Below are 19462 nucleotides of genomic sequence, written 5' to 3' on the forward strand. Positions count from 1 at the left end.
CACGAGCGACGGAACAGAGAGAGAGAGCGAGAGAGGGAAATGCCTCTCTCTCTCTCTCTCTCCGCCTAGTCCTCCTCGCGCTCCGGTCCACGGCTCGTAAATTCGCTGGGCGGCGTTTAGCGCGACTATCCGGCGACGATGCTCGGCTGACTTTTAATTTATCCCACGCCACCATCCGGCCTCTGGAACCGTTCTCGTCGTCCTCGCCCGTTCTCGTCGTCGTCGTGGTCGTCGTCGTCTTTTCTGGGCGTTCGCGCGAGCCGCGCGTCACCGTTCCCCGCATTAGCATCTAAATCACCCGGCGCGAGAGACGTTTTCGGGAAAGAATCGGCCGCGACGAAACAACGGCAATCAAATTCATTAGCTTAAAGAGGCCGTTCCGAGGGGGTCGAAGGGGGAGAGGGTTCAGGGGGCTCTCGCGGGTCGACCGAAAACCCGATTCCACCACCGGCTCTCTCTCGCGAAACGAGCTGCCCCTCGCTCCGATCCTGTTTCCCTTCGAGCAATTTGCGACGTCTACCTGGACCCGTGGCGACCGCGACGCGACGAGCTGCGACGCGACGGGACGGGACGGGACGGAGACGGTCCCGAAAATATCCCTCCGGGACGTTTTTCCTTTTGTCTTCCACGAACGTTTTCGCGGTCCCTCATCATCGGGGCCGGGCATTAGCATGGAAATTAGCGTGTTCCGACCGCAATAATCAAATTAATCGTCCCGGAACAACCGGTCGGTCGTTATCAACTCCGACCCACGAGACAAAAGCGGCCCCGGATCATCCGGCGCGGCGTCTATTCCCTCCGCCTCCTCCTCCTCCTCCTCCCTCTCTCGCTCGCTCTCTCTTTCTCTCTCTCCCTCGTCCCTCGTTCTCGCCCGTCCACCTATATAGGCATCTACACAGATATATATTTTTTTTTCATTCGAGCCGTGTCTTGCCGGCTCGTCAACCGGCTATAAATTCCTCGTTATACCCACGGCGGTGTTTCGACGGGGTTTTTTTTTTCCAGTCGGTGTACATCGATTCGTCGAAGCGATCGCGATGGAAATCGCTGGAAAATTGATAGACCGGCGTCGCCCCGGTCTAAACCTTTATTGGAAATTTATGCGGACCAGTAATTCTACTATCGGGCGGTACTGTTAGGTATTCGAGAGGATCGTTCCGCCGCCGCTTCGGGTCCCGATATCGTTCCGCGGATTATACGGGACACGGCCGCGTGCGTGCGCGGGTTAATTAATAAAATGAGAGGGGGACGCGGAAAAAACTATTCCGCGTCGCGGCCGCCGTGCACCGTGCACCGGGCTAGAACTATGTTGCAGTTGTATAGTTGTCGTCGTCGTTTGCAGTTGCCGGCGTCGATTCCCCGCAATCCGTGCTCGGCTATCGATGTGCGAGAGCGCGAGCGCGCGCGCGTGCCCGTTTCCTCGAGTCCATTTGTCGGCCACCTGTCCGATCGGCAATTTATGCCGCCGCGGTAATTTCACATACCGAGAATATTAGACATCGACACGTTCCTCGCTAGCTGCGCGCGACCGGGCCTCTCCGGCGACTCGCGATCGCACACGCCGCTCCAACGTTCCCGATCTTGCGCTCGAACGCGCGCGCTCCGGCTGCGTGCAATGCAGCCGGAGAGAGACGAGAGGAGAGAGACGAGAGGAGAGGCGCGGCGAGGAGAGAAACGAGGAGAGACGCACGGGAGATTCGAGGAGCGAATGAGAAAGGAGAACCTATACCGTCTTACGCGCGGCGCGGCGGCGGCGACGCACACAGAAATCCGTGTGTCCCGTAGCGGCTATGCGCTCATGTTCGTTGCACACCAGCCTCTCCTATCTCCCTCTCTCTCTCTCTCTCTCCCTCTTTCTCTCCCGTTCTTTCCGTGTTCGGTGTATACACGCCATACACCCTGCGCGACCGCGATTTATCTCGACCGGTTAATGCGTTCCGAGAATCTATTACTGGCCTCCCAATATTATAATTATTTTATTAGCGGGTCACTCATTATTCTCCTTTTTACGACCGCCCGGAGTGATTACGATTATTTTTCCTCCCTTCCCGGGCTACTATCTTCCACTCCATTTTTTCCCCTCTCTCACTCACTCTCTCTCTCTGTCTCCCTTCTCTCTTTCTTCCTCGGACTCTCCGTGGAATCAAAAGTGGCCTTTCTGCGGCCGCCGTCGTCGCGCCGCGCGCCGCCAGAAGAGGAATTTCTGTGTAATCGAACTCGGTGTTCGTTCGAGGACAAGCGCGCGCGCGCGCGCGCTCGTTTTGTCCGTGCCGAGGTGATCGCGCGGCGGACAGCTCATCGAGACCCCTGACTGTACTTTATCGTCAAGGTATTAAGCGTAATGGTTCCGACGAACCATCTGACTCACCGAGGCTCTCGTTGCATCCGGGGATAACGGCCCGGGGACAAATCGTTTCTGGAAATGCTCGCGGAAGCGCAATCGAATCGCCGAAATTCCGTCGCGGCGGCCACGGCCTCTCCCTTTCTCTATATTACTCTCTTACTCTCTCTCTCTCTCTCTCTCTCTGTTCTCGAGAGAATCGATCCGAGGTCGGAGGCTTCTCGATTCCTTCGAGGAGTCGTTAATCATCGCGACGAGGGCGACGAACGGGGACCAACGACGACGTTGACGACGGAGAGTTCATTAGCAAAGACTTCCTAGGAAATATTTGCGGGTTCGCCCGGCCCTTTTCTCCTTCTGTCTCCATCCCCTCTCGGTCCCTTCCAGCTGGCAGGAATCTTTTAATTCCGAGCCGAGGCGGCGCGACGCGGGGCGGGCTATATTCCCGCGCGTGTTGTTAAGCCGGAGATTTTACGACGCGATCCGAAATAACGAGAAACCTGAGTCATCCGCGCGCGCATAACTTATCTCGTTTCGTTTCACGTTCGAGTTTACCATTCGGGGCTCCATTTGCGTGACCCCAGCGGACTCTCTCTATCTCTCTCCCTATGTCTCTCTCTCTCTCTCTCTCTCTCTCTCTCTCTCTCTCGTTGCTCTCGCCACCAGAGAAAAGTCACGATCGTAATCCCGAGGAGGGAGCGTCGCGCGCCCCAGATATCTCGTCCATATCGCGGCGCGAGCGCCTTAATTCAATCGCCCTTCTCTCCCGGGCTCGCTTTTTTTCCTCCCCCGTCGCCGCCTAGATGGTCGAATTGAAAATAATTACCGCGGACAGAGACGGCCGGAACAAGATGAATCGAGCCGCCGACGACGCCGACGCCACGCCGCAGCCGCTCCGGCACGGGGACCGCTGTCACGATCTCACGAGGATTACGAACATTTGCAATTTGCTATTCGCGAATCACGGCGCGGGGGACACCGCCGGCTGGGAAGGTGGAGCAGAGCGAGGAGCAAGGGGCGGGGCGGAGATCGCTCGTTGGCCCTGTTCACTCGGGTATTATCATAATTGAAAAATATAATCCGCGCGATGCCATCGTTCTCCGCGCGTGTACGTATGCATGAATCCTCGCTTCTATTACTCCGACGCCGTCCGATTCCACGTTTTTTCCAATCAAACCAGTCTTACGAACACCTACCTCCACCCCCGCCCTGCCCCGCGGAATTATCAACTTGGTAACCGTCCTGGGCCAATGAGGCCGCGGTTTCGATTCACGAACAGCTGATCGGTTCTCCCACGAATTTCACGAAAGATTAAGGCGAGGTTTCGTGGCAGCAAGGAAGAACGTCGCGCGTCGCACTTTAAATTGCAATTTGTTCTTTAAATTACAATTTTGGTGAAAACTAGAACGCAGTCGTATGTTTTAAGATACAAGGAATTTTTAATTACGATATCAGTAAAATATGGAATTATTATTAGCTATTAACCCTTTGCGGAGGAATAGATTCGTCGCTAGACTTTGGTTTTCTTTTTGCAAATTTATGTTAATAAAGTTAATAAAGAATAAAGAATAACAATAATTATTAATAGAAGAAGAAGAAGAGACGCATTCTCGAGAATTTCGATAAAAGAGAAAAGAAGGAATAATCGAGGACGCGTACGGAAAGAAACCAGAGTGCCGCGAGTGTACGTGGAAGGAATCGGCGACTCGACGATCGTGGAAATCCGCGGCGGAATAAGGCGACTATCGAGCGTATCATCGGCGGCGACCTAAACGCGGGTCCATTATGCTACCTTGGAAACACATGGACGCGCACCTGCGCTCGATATCAAACTCGTTCCGCGGCGCTCGGGGGAGAGACCTTCGCTGCGCCAGATCTGGGCATTCCATTTGTTCCGCGGCCCTCGAACCTTGTACAAGCTTATTACGTTCTCGCGCTATCTCTAATGTCTTATTTCCTGGGAAACTCGCTAATTCCGCCGCGGCACGGCAACGCGCGAGAGACACGACACGGCCGTAGACAACGCGCGGCGCGGCGCGTTCGTTTCTTTGTTCTTTCCGCGGCGCATTGTCGGCCGGCCGCGATCATTAGATCTGTGGAAGAGAGAGCGAGCGAGCGAGAGACATCGCCGCGATCGAGGCGCGCGAACCGTCGTTTATCATCAACTTTTTAATCCGCGGGTGATCCGCGAGCGGCGGAGGAAGTCGCCGAGGGACGCGCGAACGAAAAGCGAAACTAACGGTAGTTGGCTGCTCGTAAAAGCCACCGGCAGGCTAATAGACCTATCCTGGCCAGGCTCGCGGCCCTCGGTGGAAAGCAGAGAGAGAGAGAGAGAGGGAGAGAGAGGAGGCCGTGGAAAGAGCGCGAGGGACGAGGAACGACGCGCGGAGGTGGCAAGAAGCGAAAGAAAGGAACGCTTTATCTCGGAAAAGGGAAAATTTAGGGATCCCTTTTACCACTTCTCTCTCTCCCGTTCTCGACGCCGCCGCCGCGCTGCCCGCCTATATTCCTCTCCACGGCAGTCTGCCATATTATCACCGGCCTCGAACTACCTGTATTATTAATGGTCGCCTCCGGGTACAATGGGACGAAAAACAGCCTTGGGTTATCTCGCCTCGTAAAATTCTATTGGCTGTGACGTATACCGGGAAACACACTGGCCTCTCTCGCCGGTTTCTTCCACTATTTTCTTATCACCCTCTTTCTCCCTCTCCCTCCCTCTCTCTTTCTCTTCCCCTCTCGCTCTCTTCCTTTTTTTCTCCACCTTTTCTCGGAGAGCCGTTCCGTCCGCGCGACCAACTTTCCGCGCCTCTTTAAACCGTTCCGATCCGGAAACCCGCGCGCGCGCGGGCCACCGGCTGTCGAGCGAAAGTGGGAGGTGGACCGTCCCTCGTTGGCCAAGGACGCGAAGGCCTGCCCCCCCGATCGGAATCGGCGCGAAAACCCATCGGCCACTCCGGGGAACCGATAACGGGCTCCCGAAATGACGCGATACGTCCTCGGCCGACGCCTTATCCGCGCGGGCATCGCCTGAACGATGATTCCCCGGGATTCGGGGAACGGTGAATCGGACGCGGGAAAAGGGGATCGATGGCTCGATCGCTCGCGCCGATAACGTGGCCGTCGATCCGGGGGCCGCCGGAAAACCGGAGACAGCCGAAGCCGGGGCGAAGACGCGGCGCGGATAACGATGTCGATGACTTCACCGCTCTCGATCGACCGCAATTAGATGCCGCAGACACATTGTTACGGAGATACGAAATGCGATACGACTGTGGCAGCGACGCAGTTGCCTCCTTTCTGCGACAGCACGCTCGGAAATTGGCGATTTACTTTTCCCATTTATTAGGCAGGGACTTAGAGTGAAGGGGTTGAAAAGTAATTGAGGTGTCTTACGCCGTGATACCAAATTTACTTAGATACGATTTTTATTTTAATTCGGTTGACCTATTTAATTCCACAATAGGGAATTTACTAAATCGTTGTCGAGAATATTAACCCTTTGCCGTCGACTCTCGGGCGCCTCGAAAAATCATCATGTCACGTTTTCAAATAATCTTTATCAAATTTACTAATATCTGAAAAATTGTTACAAAAGTTATAAAATTCAATTTTGTAATGTATAAAACGCTCCGGGTTATACAAAATGGAAACACTGCAAGCCTGAAGAAATATTTTGGATTTCCAGTTAAAACGACTCCGCCTGCAAATAGTTGACGCTTGAGAGGAAGTGGAGAAGCGCGTGCGACATAGGTGTCGGATTCGCGGAATTTCGGCGTGAGCGGGTTAAAACGTATTTGGACACGCGTAAAGAAGCGAGCGAGAGACGAGACGCGCGCTCATTTATCGTCGGCGAGAGAGTCGTGGGAGACGGCGGAGGCCGATAGAGAGCGGCGTCAGGCAGGCAGGTAGAGAAAGAAATCCCTTCTTCTTGTGGATGTCGCGCGCTCGCGGATGCGGCTGCCGGATGACGGAGGGAAGTCACAAATTTTTTCATTAATATGCAGCGAGACACCCTCCTAACTCCCTTGCTCGGGAAAGGTAATGTAGTAGTAGCAGCAGGGGTAAAAAGGGAGAAAATGCAGTCTGGTGGCTCGCTGACTCTCTCTCTCTGTCTCTCCGGTTCTCTCTGGTGTCTGCGCGTGGTCCTCCCTCGGCGTGTGAGCCCGCGTCCGTGAGCCGCCAGGGCACACGGCGTGGGTGTAAGAGAGAAATAATGGTCTGCTAGGAAATGTAACCAGCCGACGCTCACGCCCTCGTCGCGACGCCTCGAGAGACTTTACGGGCGGCGCGGGCACGCGGGCACGCGGGCGCGCGCGCGGAGGGACCGAAGAAAAGCGGGCGAGAGACAAAACTGGATAAAAGGGGTTCGGGGGTTGGATGGCTGGGGCGAAGAGGAAACCGGGGGGTGCGAACCGGCAAAGAATACCTAACGCGAAACGTTGTGCCGATATCTGCTCGGATACAAGCCGCTCTGCTCCGCATCGCGTTCGGGGAGCGTTTCTCCTCGCCGCGTACCCGTTATTTCCCGGCGAATCGGAGGTGTCCGCCCCATGAAATATTCCCTGCACCTCGGGCTTCTCCGTGGAAATTAAATTCCGCGGGAATTCGACTACCTGAGGAATACGGTAAACGATATTAAAAACTCGGGCGGAGCTGTTCGGAGCCGACTAAGCGCTGCAGCCTAGGCTCGGCGCTGTTTCGCCGGGCGTGTAGTAGCTGGCGAGGAGGAACAGGCATCGATCTCTCCGGCGGGAAAATCGACGATCCTCTGGCGCGCCGTGTCCGAGAACGGCCACCGCTCGGGACCGGAGCCAAGGAAAGTTCTCGGTGTCGCAGGAGATCGCGCGAATTCTGGCGATCGGCTCGCGACTGTCGGCTCTCTCGAGAGCCCGAGAGAGCCCGAGAAAGCGAGAAACACGTAATACGGGCCGCCTCTCCTCGTTCGATGCTCGTCGCTGGGGCTCTCGTACTTGGAGCCCCGCTATTCGAGAGGCGTTTTACTCGTCGGCATACCTAACCTCTCTATATATCTCTATACCCGTCTCCTCCTTTCCTTATCCAGCCCGGCCAGCGCGCGGCACCGCTCTCTCTCTCTCTCTCTCTCTCTCTCTCTCTCTCTCTTCGTTCCTCTTGCCCGAGATTTTTCTCGGCGATTAAAATTTATGCTCACTCGTGTTCCCGGTGCGTGCATATCGCGTTTCGTCTCGCGCGATGCTCGTTTTGCGCCGGGTTACGCACACGCCCAGCATCCCCGGCTCTTTTTCTCCGCGTTACATGCCCGAGCCTAACAGAGTGCCTGACTCTCTATACCCGCGCCTGCCAGTCCGCGCCGACTCTTTCTCTTTCTATCTCTCTCTCTCTCTCTCTCTCGGGTGTACCTGAAATCGAGGCGATATCCCGCGAATAGATCTTCCCTGACCTCCGACGTCCGACAGGAAACGGAATCACCGAAAGCTCCCACGAACGAGAGAGTCCCGCACGAGAGTTCGCGACGTGTCCGCGCTTCCGCGACCGATTTTTCCAGACGACGAGGCTCAGGCTTCCGTAATCAGCTTTCGTTATCGACGCTGGAAACCGCAGAAGCAAACATAAGCTTCGACCCAAAAAAAAAAAAAAATCAGCGAAGCTTCTTAGAGACTGTGGGTAATTAGCGCGGTTTGTCCGAGAAACGAGAACGCACACACAGCGGCACCGAAAATCCATCCGGCATTCGCTTCTGGTCCGAGACGATAGAGGCCCCCCCGGTCCGATTGTTTCGACGTCGGTGCGCCAAAAAAAGCGACCATCTAGGGTAGCCCGGCGTCTGGGACGAGTGGTTTCTGCCCAACCGGTCTAGCAATAAAGGGTAAACCGTGGAAGCAATAGCTGGGGCGAATACCGGGATTTCCCAGGATCGGTCCTCCTCGCCCGTCGATCTGACGCGCCGGGCTTTTTTTCGACGTTCCCGGAACCCAAAGGATCCCATTTGTCGACCGCGGATCGAGTCGCCCGCAGGACGATCCACCTCTGTCTCCTTCTCTCTCTTTCTCTCTCTCTCTCTTTCGCTCACTCATTGTCAGTCTACCGCGGTGCCTCGTTCTCTCGGCAAAGGGACCGCCGATGACGACTCCCTTTTGTCGATTGCACGGATTGCGGGCGGTGGCTGATGGCTATTGCCCCGAAACCAAATAAGATTGGCATTAAAAAGCGAAGGACGCGCGGTTATGTCGGATCCCGGCCGGGTCGTTTCCATCCGGCGGAAATATTGATTTTTAATCGGGCCAGTTATACCGCACCTTTGTGACCCGGTGGCGTACCAGGCGAGAAACGAATATTGCGCCGCGGCGGCGGCCGGGGCATATCGAAAAAATTTAAATCGAGCCGATGCGCGATCGGACGACGAGCGGACGGGGTGTATATATCGGGGGCGCGGGAACTCGGTACGAGTTCGAAACTGCGAAACGCGTCCGAAAAAGACCTGCGACCGCGACAGAGATATAAATATATATATATAGAGAGAGAGACCAATATATAGAGGAAGAGAGATCAATATATAGAGGAAGAGAGATCAATATATAGAGGAAAAGAGAGAGAGAGAGAGAAGGGGGAATAGAGAAAGAGGAAGACGAGGGATAGCCGCGAATGAAATACAATCGGTCCCCTTTGGGATTAAGGTAACTGTACCTCGGTACCGGCGCGGTACCGCTTCGAAAATTCCTGGCGAACTCTCGTCGAGTCGATCGAGGGATCGCTTGGCTGTGAAGAGGATAAACGAACAGTCGGCGGTTTCCTCGCGGAGAATAGTCTCGATCGGAAGGCGGCGGCGGGATCGGTTGGAATTCTCTGGCCGTCCCGTTCTCTCTCTCTCTCTCTCTCTCTCTCTCGCTCTATTGCGAGCGCGAGGCGGGTGTCTCCGTCTCGTTCGCTCGCGCGCGGCCCGAGCCATACTTCTCTCGGGCTCGGTCAATGAGAGAGTAGCCTACATTCGTTCGTGTGATCTTTTGCTCGCGCGAACGCAAGCTCGCACGCACTCAGCCAGCCAGCCAGCCAGCCAGCCAGGTAACCAGGCAAGAGAAGCACGCACACACCTGGCCGTTTGAGGAACCGAGCGGTGTTGGTCGGCCGTCGGTGGTGCACACGCTCGGTCCGCGAGAGCATGGACGCGGGATCGCGCACCCGTAGGCGCGTACAAAAGGACACGAACTCACGAACGGGCACACGTACGGCGTTCTCTGCCGTGAGAAGAGACAGCGGAGCGCACGCAAACACGTCGCGAGGCAAGCGGCGGCAGCAGCAGCAGCAACAGCAGCAGCAGCAGCGGCGGCGGCGGCAGCAGCAGCGGCGGCGGCGGCAGCAGCAGCACGCACCAGAGGGCCCGTGCTGCTCCGTCTTGCTTTCTCTTTCCGGCGTTCCTGGCTGGCTGACTTAGCTGGCTGGCTGGCTGACTGGCTGGCTGGCTGGTTGCTCGGCTGGCTGGTCGACCGGCCGGCTAGGTCTTCGTCGCTCAACCGGCAGGGGGCAAGTTTCAGTCCGTCCTTGTCAGCTCGATAGGATGCTGCCAGGCTTCGTACGACCAGGGCCTGGACCTGGAGTAGTAGGCTGTACAGGTATGCACGCGGTGGGCTGGCCGGGCATTCCTGCGGCGTTGCCGCGTCTCTTACTCACCGTGGCCCCGTGGACCAAGAATAAGAGAGAAACGAGGAGATACAGCCAGCAGGGACGAAGCAAGAGAACCCACCGACACCCGGGGGGCCGAGGGGAACGCCGGAGGAAGAGGGAGCCCCCGATGGTGGAAGGAGCGCGGACAGTGCCGAGGCTCGGAACCCACCGCAGCCTTCCGAACGAGTCTTTCTGCCTTTTCGTGGAGGCAATCGAGTTTGCTCGGCGGAGGAAAGCCTGCGCCGCCTGCCTCCCTGGCATCGCTCGACCTGCTCCCGAGACTTCTCTCCTGCCCTGGCTGCCTGCCTGCCTGCGCGCTGCTCCCGCTCTTACCGGATCGTCGCGCGTTGCTGTTTCCGTTGCTGTCTCGCAGCCTCCGAGAGACAGAGAGAGAGAGAGAGAGGTGTCTCACTGCTCTACGGACCCCTGACCGCGTCGCGCGTTTCCTTCGATTTCCTCCTCTTCCTCGTTCGACGGAGCTGCTCCTCTTCCTGGTCGCCGTGGCCGGGTTCAGGAAACGTCTCTCTGGCCGCCGATCGGAGAAATTGTGTTCCGCGAGAAATTGACGAGAGCCGTAAACGAGATTCGCCGGACTTCTGTTTCCATTTGGTAACCCTCCGGTTGCTCCTCTCTTTGGGCAGGAGTCTCGACGAGACGAGACGAGGCGAGGCGAGCGGCGGCGCGGCCAGCCGCGCGGAGCACTTGGTCGCGCGGAATCGCATTAGACGATCTGCCAGTTTCGCCGGGTTTCGTTACGGTCCACGGTTAAAGGGAATTCGTGGAAAGGAGGGATTCGAGAGGGTGGAGGCGCAGGGTAATCGAGCCCTAAGCGAGTCCACGTACCGAACGAACCGTGGCGGTTCGAATAGTAGTAGCCTGCTCCTCGGCGAGCCGCGCGCCGTGCCGCCGCCGCTCCAGAAAGTAATCGAGTTTCGAGCGGCGTGTTATTGCGTTCGGTCGAACTCTCCGAGGAGAGAGAGGAGAGAGAGAGAGAGAGAGAGAGAGAGCGCCGGCACGATGGAACGAGCCAAAGACACATCCGGCAGCGAGCACGGAGCGGCGCGCGTCCTTCTGTCCGCCGCACCACCGCCGGCCAGAAATTGATTTTGCGTATCGAACCGATTCCGGGGTCCGAAGGGAACTCTCTCTCTCTCTCTCTCTCTCTGGCTGGCCACTACCCTCCGAGCCCCCCCGCGGCCGGGCTCCTCTTCTTCCCCGGTTGCCCATTGGCCGGCTTTAAATTTTCAAACGTTCGAGTCGGAAGCGAGGATCGGGTGCTGCCGGGTTAGAAAACTGTTGGCTCGACAAATTCGCCTCGGCCGCGGAGAGTTTATCGTCGAGGAGGATCGGTGTTTACGAGTCCACCGGCAGATACGGTAATACGAGTAGTCTCTCTCTCTCTCTCTCTCCGTCTCTCCTTCTCCCTGGCCGGGGATCCGGTCGAAGAATGAAATTCAGAGATATAACGGGAGAAGTCGAGGAGAGCGAGGCATGAGCCGGGATATCCAATAGGCGAGGGTAACGAGGAGCTCGGGTTTCGTGCAGGTCGAAGGAAACCGAGTTAGCCGTCTCTATTGCGCAGACACGGTCCACCGGGAACGCGTATCCTTGGGAAGTTCCATTAAACGCGTTACGTACAGAGGAAACTCCCGGGGGTGTGCATCGTGCAGGAACTTGCCGGCAGATTATTCACCAGCCGAGGAGACCGAGAGACAGAGCGTGCGCGAGCGCGAGAGAGAGAGACGCGTAGATAGAGCCGGAGAGAGAACGACACGCGCGGCGGCAGAGGAAGAGGGAACACGTTGTCGGAAAAAATCCGCAAAGTATCTCGAGAATCGTAAGTGCGAAGCTGTTTCGGGGGTTGGGGGCGGCTTCCGGGGCCGGCCGGATTGCCGTTAAAATTTGATGAAATCGCTTGGCTCGGTTTTTCAAAATGGTAACGGTGTCCGTGATGAGAATCTACGGGCGGAACGAGCGCGCGCCCTCGCTTTAGCCGGTGGTATATCGCGCGCGCGCGCGCGGAGGAGCGTCGCGCAACCAGCACAGTATAGAGGAAGACCCTTCATCTAGAAATCGGCTCACGTAGAGTAAACAGGCCCTGCTGCTGAGTTTGCCGGTCAATTTCGGGGAGGCGTCTTCGGCTCTCTCGCTCCCACCGGACGCGTATCTCCGGCCAGGTCTCCGGCCCCCCTAGCCTCCTTTCCTTTCCTTTCCTTTCCTTCCCCGTCCGGAGAACGCGCGTCGAAATGATCCCCTTTTAATGCCGCGCGGCTCTAACTACCGGCACACCTCGAACGATCCCGCAATTCGGAAGATTGGCCCACATTACGAAATTATCGTTATTCCACCGGTCCAGCGAGGGATGAAGGGGTTGGCGGAGACGGGCGCGGACCCCTCTATCCCGGACCCCGGGGCGCCAGGGATCTTCTTTTCGGCATAAATATGGAAAACGTTCCGGGTAGCTCGGCCGAGAAGACGATCACCGAAGGAGCTCGTGGTTTAAAGCCAGCAGAGAAATAAAGAGAGAGAGAGCGAACCCCATTCTTCCCGACGCTCGAATAAATCTCCGGCTCTCCTCCTGCGGTTATAGACCATGACACATCCGTCGTCCACGCGGTCCGATCGTTAAAAAGCGATCACGGAGACAACCTGTCCCGTGGACGGAGCCACGGCTGCTGAATCGACGATGCTAAAAAATCCGTGTACCGGCCCGTAAGTACGAGTCCTTTTCGGTCCCCGCGCGAGACCATCGGCGAACGATATCTGTATTCTTTCTACGTCCGTCTCGTCCGGCGTCGAGAACGATCGAAGGAGAGGAGAGAGAAACCGCCGCCGGAGTCTCGGCTCTCTCCCTCGGAGAGCCAGCCGCCGCCAAGAGAAATTCTCTCCGGCGAGTTTTCTCGGGACGAGTAAATATTCGACAGAGTACAGATCGAGTTCTCGGCAAATATCGGCGCACTAGGCTACGAGAATACCGATTAAGTCGCGTACGTTCGAGGGCTCTATATAGTCTTGGCTAACATCGACCGAGTTTCCCTCGGCGGGGCTTGATTCCGTGCATCTTCGATGGGGGCAGGGAAGCACACGCCGGCCGTGCATATCGATGCATATCGATTCGCGCGAGCGCGAGTCGGCAAACACACGGAAACCCGGGGCTAATCTCGACGATACACAGCAATATCTCGGGATCATTGAGTTAGGCAGCCGGGAATAATCGCGTTCCTAAAACGGCGGCCGGCGCGCGGAACCCGGGGCCGAGGACCGATTCCGGTTAAACGAGCAACAGCCGTCGTCGGCTATCGGTGTCGTATTCTAAGATTGTCGCCGTGGGTGCCAATGGCAATAGCGATAAAATTCGGATCGATAAGATTCGCAGGCGACATCGCAAAATTCCAAACAAATTCGCATAGATTGATTTTACCCAAACTGCCGATTCGCCGTCAGTCTTCTTGATACAACACATTTCCGTTCTGTATCGTAAAAATGCGTGCTTGCCCGTACGTATAAATAAATCGAATTAAATTCAATTACAGTTCCGAGATCCGCGGCAACGCAGCGTCGACGGTGAACCCGTCCGTGCAACGCTAATTAAGTTATTTACGGTGGATCGCAGTCGCACCGAGAAATCTATCGAGCCACTCGTCTCGGATCGGCTGTAAAAATGGGGGACGTATCTCGGAAGCGTAGGAAACTAGTTCTCGGCGAGGCTAGCAATTACGTCGCCCGCGGAACAACTGGAAACCGCGCGCGCGGCCGTCTATCCGGGGGATAGACTTTCCAGCGAGTGGCCGTCCCCGGGTCCGGGGATACGTCTGGTTGCGCGTGTACGACTTAATCGATGCATCTGGCTAAGTATACAGAAGGAAGTTGCAATCGCATCGGTGTATCGTGTCCCGAGGTGTCGTCCGGGACTATCATCTCGGTTGATGATCCGTGGATAGAGCGAGGCGCGCAACCTGCGCGGCTCGGCCCGACGCGCGACAAAGCACCCGTCGGCTATACTCTCGATCTACCGGAAGTGTCTCACCGGCGTCTATAATTGCCGCGATTCGCGTCGAACCTGGCCCCCTTTCATTCCAACGAAATACGCCGGGACGATAGATTTATATCTACGATAATTATAGACTCGGACTCAATTTTATTCAAATCGAGATCACGTTCGAAGCGAACGCTTCCCAGGAGAGAGCACTGCTCCGCTTCGAGGACCTTGGGAGCGTATCACTCGTCGCGAGGTACTCCAAGGAGTCGAGAGATTGGTCCAAGGAGCAACGCTCCGTGGAAGGTCGAGAGTCCAAAGCGCGCCAAGTCTAGGTGGAAATATATCTCGTGGTCGAAATGGTCGATGGTCGCGCGAACAAAGTCGTGCTCTGGCCAGGACAATCCAGCGTGGTCGCGACGGAAAGCGAGGTTTTGAATGAAGCTGTAGGGAGAAAGAAGAAGAAGAAGAAGAGGATAGAGAGGGTTACCTTGTTCGGCGTGGGTCCCTCGCGGGCAGATCAGCAACAGCAGCAACGGCAGAAGGTGGGCAGCGGAAGCAGCAGCGGCGGCGCAGGTGGCTAGAAGGCCTGCTACGCCCGCCATATTGAAGGGGGCCATTCTTATCGCAGCCCCACCGTGGGGCCGCCGGTCCTCTCACGATCTGTGCGAGGCTGCAGCACCGGCAGCGTCGTCACTCTCTCCTCCTCATGCCTCCTCCACGGTTCGTCTGCTCTTTCCGCACGTCACGCGACGACGACGACGCGCAACCACCCTCGTCGCTTCCCGACTCCTCCAGCTTCAACGCTACCACCGCCTCCTCCTCCTCCTCCGCCTCCTGCCACCTCCTCTTCCTCCTGCTCCTGCTCCAGGTCGCGAGACCCTTCCGGAAGCAGAACACCAACGGCGCTTCTTGCCCCCTAGAATAGTTGCCTGGCTCCGGCTGCTGCCTCTCCACCGGCGAGCCTGACCAACAACCCTCTCCGCTGCGCTGCGACGCCTGCCACGGGTCTAGGCAAGAATGGAGGAGACGGATCTCTCGCGAAGGTGGCGATTTTACTTTTTATCGTTCGGGGAGAACGGTTTCGTTTGGCGTCGGGCCTTATTCTTCCATCTAACATCGATTAGGCCGGCGAGGCGTTTCGGTCTCGCTCTCGAAAAAGTTGCTCGTTGTCTGTCGCGGAGGAGTGATTATTAGGCCGGGGTTCGGTCCTCCTCCTCGTCGCATCGACGCGTCGCTTGTAACCGGAAACAGTCGCGCGACGACGATGCACACAGCCTTGTCGGAAACAAGTTCGATTTTTCCCCCGACGTTTCACCTACAAAGGGTTGCTGCTTCTCCCTTAATGACGAGCCGAGATTCGTCGCATTTCCTCCCGCTCTGTCGCCGTGATCCTCCGCGCTCCCTCTTTCTCTCGGTCGTTCTCTCCCGTTCTCACCCCTTTCGCTCTTTCAAGCGGGTGCTGCCGTGCTGCTGCTGCTTCTGCTGCTGTGTTTCCTCCCGTGCCTCCGTCGAAGCCTGAATTTCTCGCAGACGCGCGACTCCACCACCCGGCTGCCTCGTCTGAAAGAAACAAAGATGAACCGCATTAATTAAAATCCGCGAAATATCTTTCCCCATTCGATGGTTCCCACCGTTCCGGCCCACCCTCCTCCCGCGGCCCGCCGCCGCACCCCCGCTGTTCCCAGCCGAATAGACCGGCGACTCGCTATTTCCATCCCCTTTCGCGCGCGGATTACCGAACCGCCTCTAATGACATCCCTAAATGGAAACAACGGCGCGGTCGTTTTTTGGCTCGCTTTTCGTTTCGCCTCGCCTCGCCTCGCCCCGCCTCGCCCCGTCGAGAACTCGATCGAGACGACGGCGCGGCGGTTCCGCGCGCCCACCGCCTACACGCGACCCTTTGTCTCGAACTTCGGACGCATTAAACGGTCCGCGCGCGGTTCGCCGAAACTTCCGGAATTTATGAAGCGTGGCCCCGCGGGTTCCCCACTTTTTTTTTCCCCTCCCGCCGGTACAATACTAGCGGGAAAAGTTGCGGGAGCGAGACGAGAACCCGCGGAGCAAGAACGGGGCCGCGGAGAACCTACTTCGAGCGGCTATTTATTTATATCCGTGGAAGAGTTTGCGCCGGCCGCGGCGACCTGCGGCGCGCGCGGGGCGGCTCGGAGAATTCTGTACACGGAAGATAAGGGCGGGCTGTTTACGAATGAAAGCCGGCAAATATAAATAACCGGCGGCGAACAAGGTTTCATAATTCCGGGGCTGAATACCTTGCGCGCGGGATCCATCGTCGAGAAACTTTCGCTCGCGAAGGTTAAGAAGGACAGGCCCTCCCTCTCCCTCTCTCTCTCTCTCTAGCGGAGGTTCTCCGGTCGGTTCGATCGAGTTAAACCCGGGGGCCGAACCCGGGAAACTTTGAAGACGCCTTTGCGCGCGGCTTTTGCCGAGTGGTTTACTTTCATCGGGCGGCTCCGCGAAAGAGCAGAGTCTCCGCCACCCTCGGTCCGCGCCGGATAAACTCGAATAAACTCGAATAAACTCGGGGCCCCTCGAATCGGGGCGAGCGCCGGGACCTCGTGCACCCGAGATTCATCGAGTGGAAACGAGCTTCTTTTGTGGCGAAACGCGAGAGCGATCGTTTCTCGTCCACCCTGCGTGCGCCCCCCGTGTCGGTTCGCCGTCGCCGCCGCACAATCGAACGCTTCCGTCGTGTCGCGTCGCGACGATTCGTGCCGAGCCGAGCCGATCCGCGCCGCGACGCGTCGCCGTTCGCGAAAATCAACTGCCGAATATATCGGCTCGGACCACGGTCGAGTCCGATCGGCCTGCCTCGCCTGCCGTTAACCACCGCGTTTGGCACCTGTACTGTTAAACCCGATGACTCTGCAGGGATCATTGTTTCTTCGGTTATTCCTCGAAGCGTGCCAAATGACGCGCTGCGAGGCAGATGGACAGGGCCCTCTGCGTGCTCGCCGATCGTAAACAGCCGAGGGCCTCTGTCTTCGCTCCACCGGTTCTTTCGTTCATTCGGCGTCTCGGGCTGCTGCTGCTGCTGCTGCTGCTGCCGCTGCCGATCGCTTCCGCGCGTCACTCGATGCGTATCGATCATTCCGGCAGCTCGCTCTTTCACGCTGCACCCGCCCGGTTAACCCCCGCCCACGGGAACCGGGTTCCTTCTGACCCCAAACCGAGAGCGCGGCCTCTCTCTCTCTCTCTCTCTCTCTCTTTCGTCCCTATCTTTCGAGGTTTGTATACCTTGCAGCGAAGGACAACCACCGCCTTCTTGTGTAAAGTTCCAACACAAATAATCTCAAAAATTACGGGACGCGGACAGATCCTTTCCTCTCAAATAAACAGCGAGCAAGAGAATAAGAGAATTCACTGCGTCTCGTTCGATAAATATAAATCTCGTTATTCCCGTGAACGAAGCAAAGACGCGGCAATTTGTCATCGCGGAGAAACCGGCTCCGCTAATCCTAGCTCTAACAAATTCCGATTAAACGATGCGATTCCAATCAAAACTTGGTCAACGATCTACATACTGGACCGTTGGCTGAAACCGCACGAGCGAAAATACAATGGCACGGATTTCTTTCTCGCGAGAGTCGTGAACGCACCGGTTGTTCCGTAGCTGGTTTAGGTCGGTCGCCCTTTCTCACGGTACGATTCCGATTACAACGTCGTCGTTGTCGTCGTCGAGTCGCGCGCGCGTCGCGACGGCACGGGGTAGAAAATAGAAATCGATGAAAGGTAGAAATCGAGAGTGCGGTAGGAAAATTCGTGCAGGTGTGTGCGGGGAGGGGCGAGCGCGGGAAAGAGTGTGTGCGTGTGTGTGTGGAAACAAAAGCGCGCGCGGATACGTGGCCGAGACTAATTCCAAGTTCAAGGTCGACTCGTATCACACACGAGGCGTGCATCTAAGCACGCCGAGATAGTCGCTCGACCAGTCATCTAGCCCGAGTCTAAAAGGGGGAAATGCCGAAAGCGAGAAGAAAGGGAGGAGGAAGATAGAGAGCGAGAGAGAGAGAGAGAGAGAGGCCGAACGCAACTTTGGGGATCGTTGCCGCGGTGGAAGGGATGCTAGGTGGCGGGATGGGATGAGGAGCAAGGGGTTTTAGGATCAATACCATGCGTTTATCCGTCTCTCTTCCCCTCTCTCCCGCTCTCACTCTCTCTCTCTCTCTCTCTCTGTTCCCTCTCGGGCATACATAGAACCGCGAGACACAGCGCGCGAGCAAGAGAGAGACCGGGACACGGGACGAAGAGAGGGTCGAGGAGTAAGAGAGAGAGAGAGAGCGAGAGCATCCATCGTCTTCTTTCGACCAAGCTTTTGGTCGATCTCTTTTGCTCCGGTAGGCCGCAGGGTCTGGCCGACGTCTCGCCATTCTTCGACGAAAAGAGACGAACAAGGGAGAAGAGAAGGGAAGACGAAGCGGAGAAGAGAGAAACCGAAAGAGAAAAAGAAAAAGAGAGAGAAAGAGTAAGAGAAAGAGAGAGAGAGAGGAGAAAGAAAGAGAGAAGAGATGGGAATAGAAGAACAGATGGGTAGGGAAGGGAAGGGAAGGGAAGGGAAGAGATAGAGGGCTTCGTGTACGAGAGGTGAAGGGTTCGAAGACGAGGAGGGGAGGGCCGGGCAGAGGGCTGAAGGAAGCACGAAATTCTAGAGTACCAAAATATAGTAGAGTGGAAAGGTGGACCGAGGGAGAAAGGGGTGGAAGGCGCGCTTTAGGAGTTCTTCTAAAGCGGGCAAAGACCTTCCTCTCCTTCCCTCGCGTTCTCCTGCTCTAGCCAGACCAGCCAAGATGCATCCGCGAAATTGCAGACTTCAGTGAAATGCTGCCGGTCGGCGGCGTGCACAGCGCCTCCTAGGTCTATGGTGCTTGCCTTCTTCCGTTGCCATTGCTCACGAGTGGTCTCGTAAAAAATTTAAGATGTCCTCCTCCGCCTCTCCCCCGACCACCCTGCCGTGCCGCCACCGAGCTTCTTCGTCTCCCTCCGACTATCCCCGAAACCGTCCACTCGCCCTCTCTCTCTCCATCTTTCGCTCTCTCCTCTGATCTTGTTCTCGCTCTGGTCCTTCTCTCTCGCCTCCGCTTTCTCATCCTCCGCGCGGCTCGACCGGTCTAGAAATCCGTAGTGCCTCTTTTCACCGGCCTCTCTCTTTCAACTTTTTGACAAGACCCGGTAGCAATTGCCGAAAACAGCCTCGCGTCTCGAGAGAAAGAGACCAAGAGAGGATCGCGCGGGCTTGAGGAGCCTGACAGGAAGAGGAGAGGCTGGTGTGCCAGAGGGGGGGGGGGGGGGGGGGACCGCCCTACAGGGGCCGAGTATCTAGCCTCCTTTGATAAGCCACGCGATTTCCCATTTTTTCCCTCATTTTTCCACGGGGAAGGAACGGCCGCCCTTTTCCCCCCTGCCTCCTCGGAGCCGCCGTCCCGCGGCCGGCCTCGGTTACTTTTGCTTCCTTCGAAGCAGATGTAAACACGATGAGGATCGTCTGG

The 19462-nt window shown here is 56.9% G+C and overlaps 1 protein-coding gene across 4 annotated transcripts in view; it reads right to left on the reverse strand.

Moving 5' to 3' along the window:
- The window catches only part of Eph (Eph receptor tyrosine kinase), a 76823-nt gene extending 62059 nt beyond the window's left edge, over window positions 1–14764 (reverse strand). For all 4 annotated transcript variants that reach the window (XM_078179628.1, XM_078179626.1, XM_078179627.1 and 1 more), the window contains exon 1: window positions 14449–14764. In XM_078179628.1, the coding sequence (XP_078035754.1) occupies window positions 14449–14578 (130 nt within the window). In that variant the 5' untranslated portion in view covers window positions 14579–14764. The remainder of the gene's footprint in view (window positions 1–14448) is intronic.
- Window positions 14765–19462: the final 4698 nt, after the last annotated feature.

This window comes from Augochlora pura, chromosome 4 (genome assembly GCF_028453695.1).
Source record: "Augochlora pura isolate Apur16 chromosome 4, APUR_v2.2.1, whole genome shotgun sequence".
NCBI classification, from domain to species: domain Eukaryota; kingdom Metazoa; phylum Arthropoda; class Insecta; order Hymenoptera; family Halictidae; genus Augochlora; species Augochlora pura.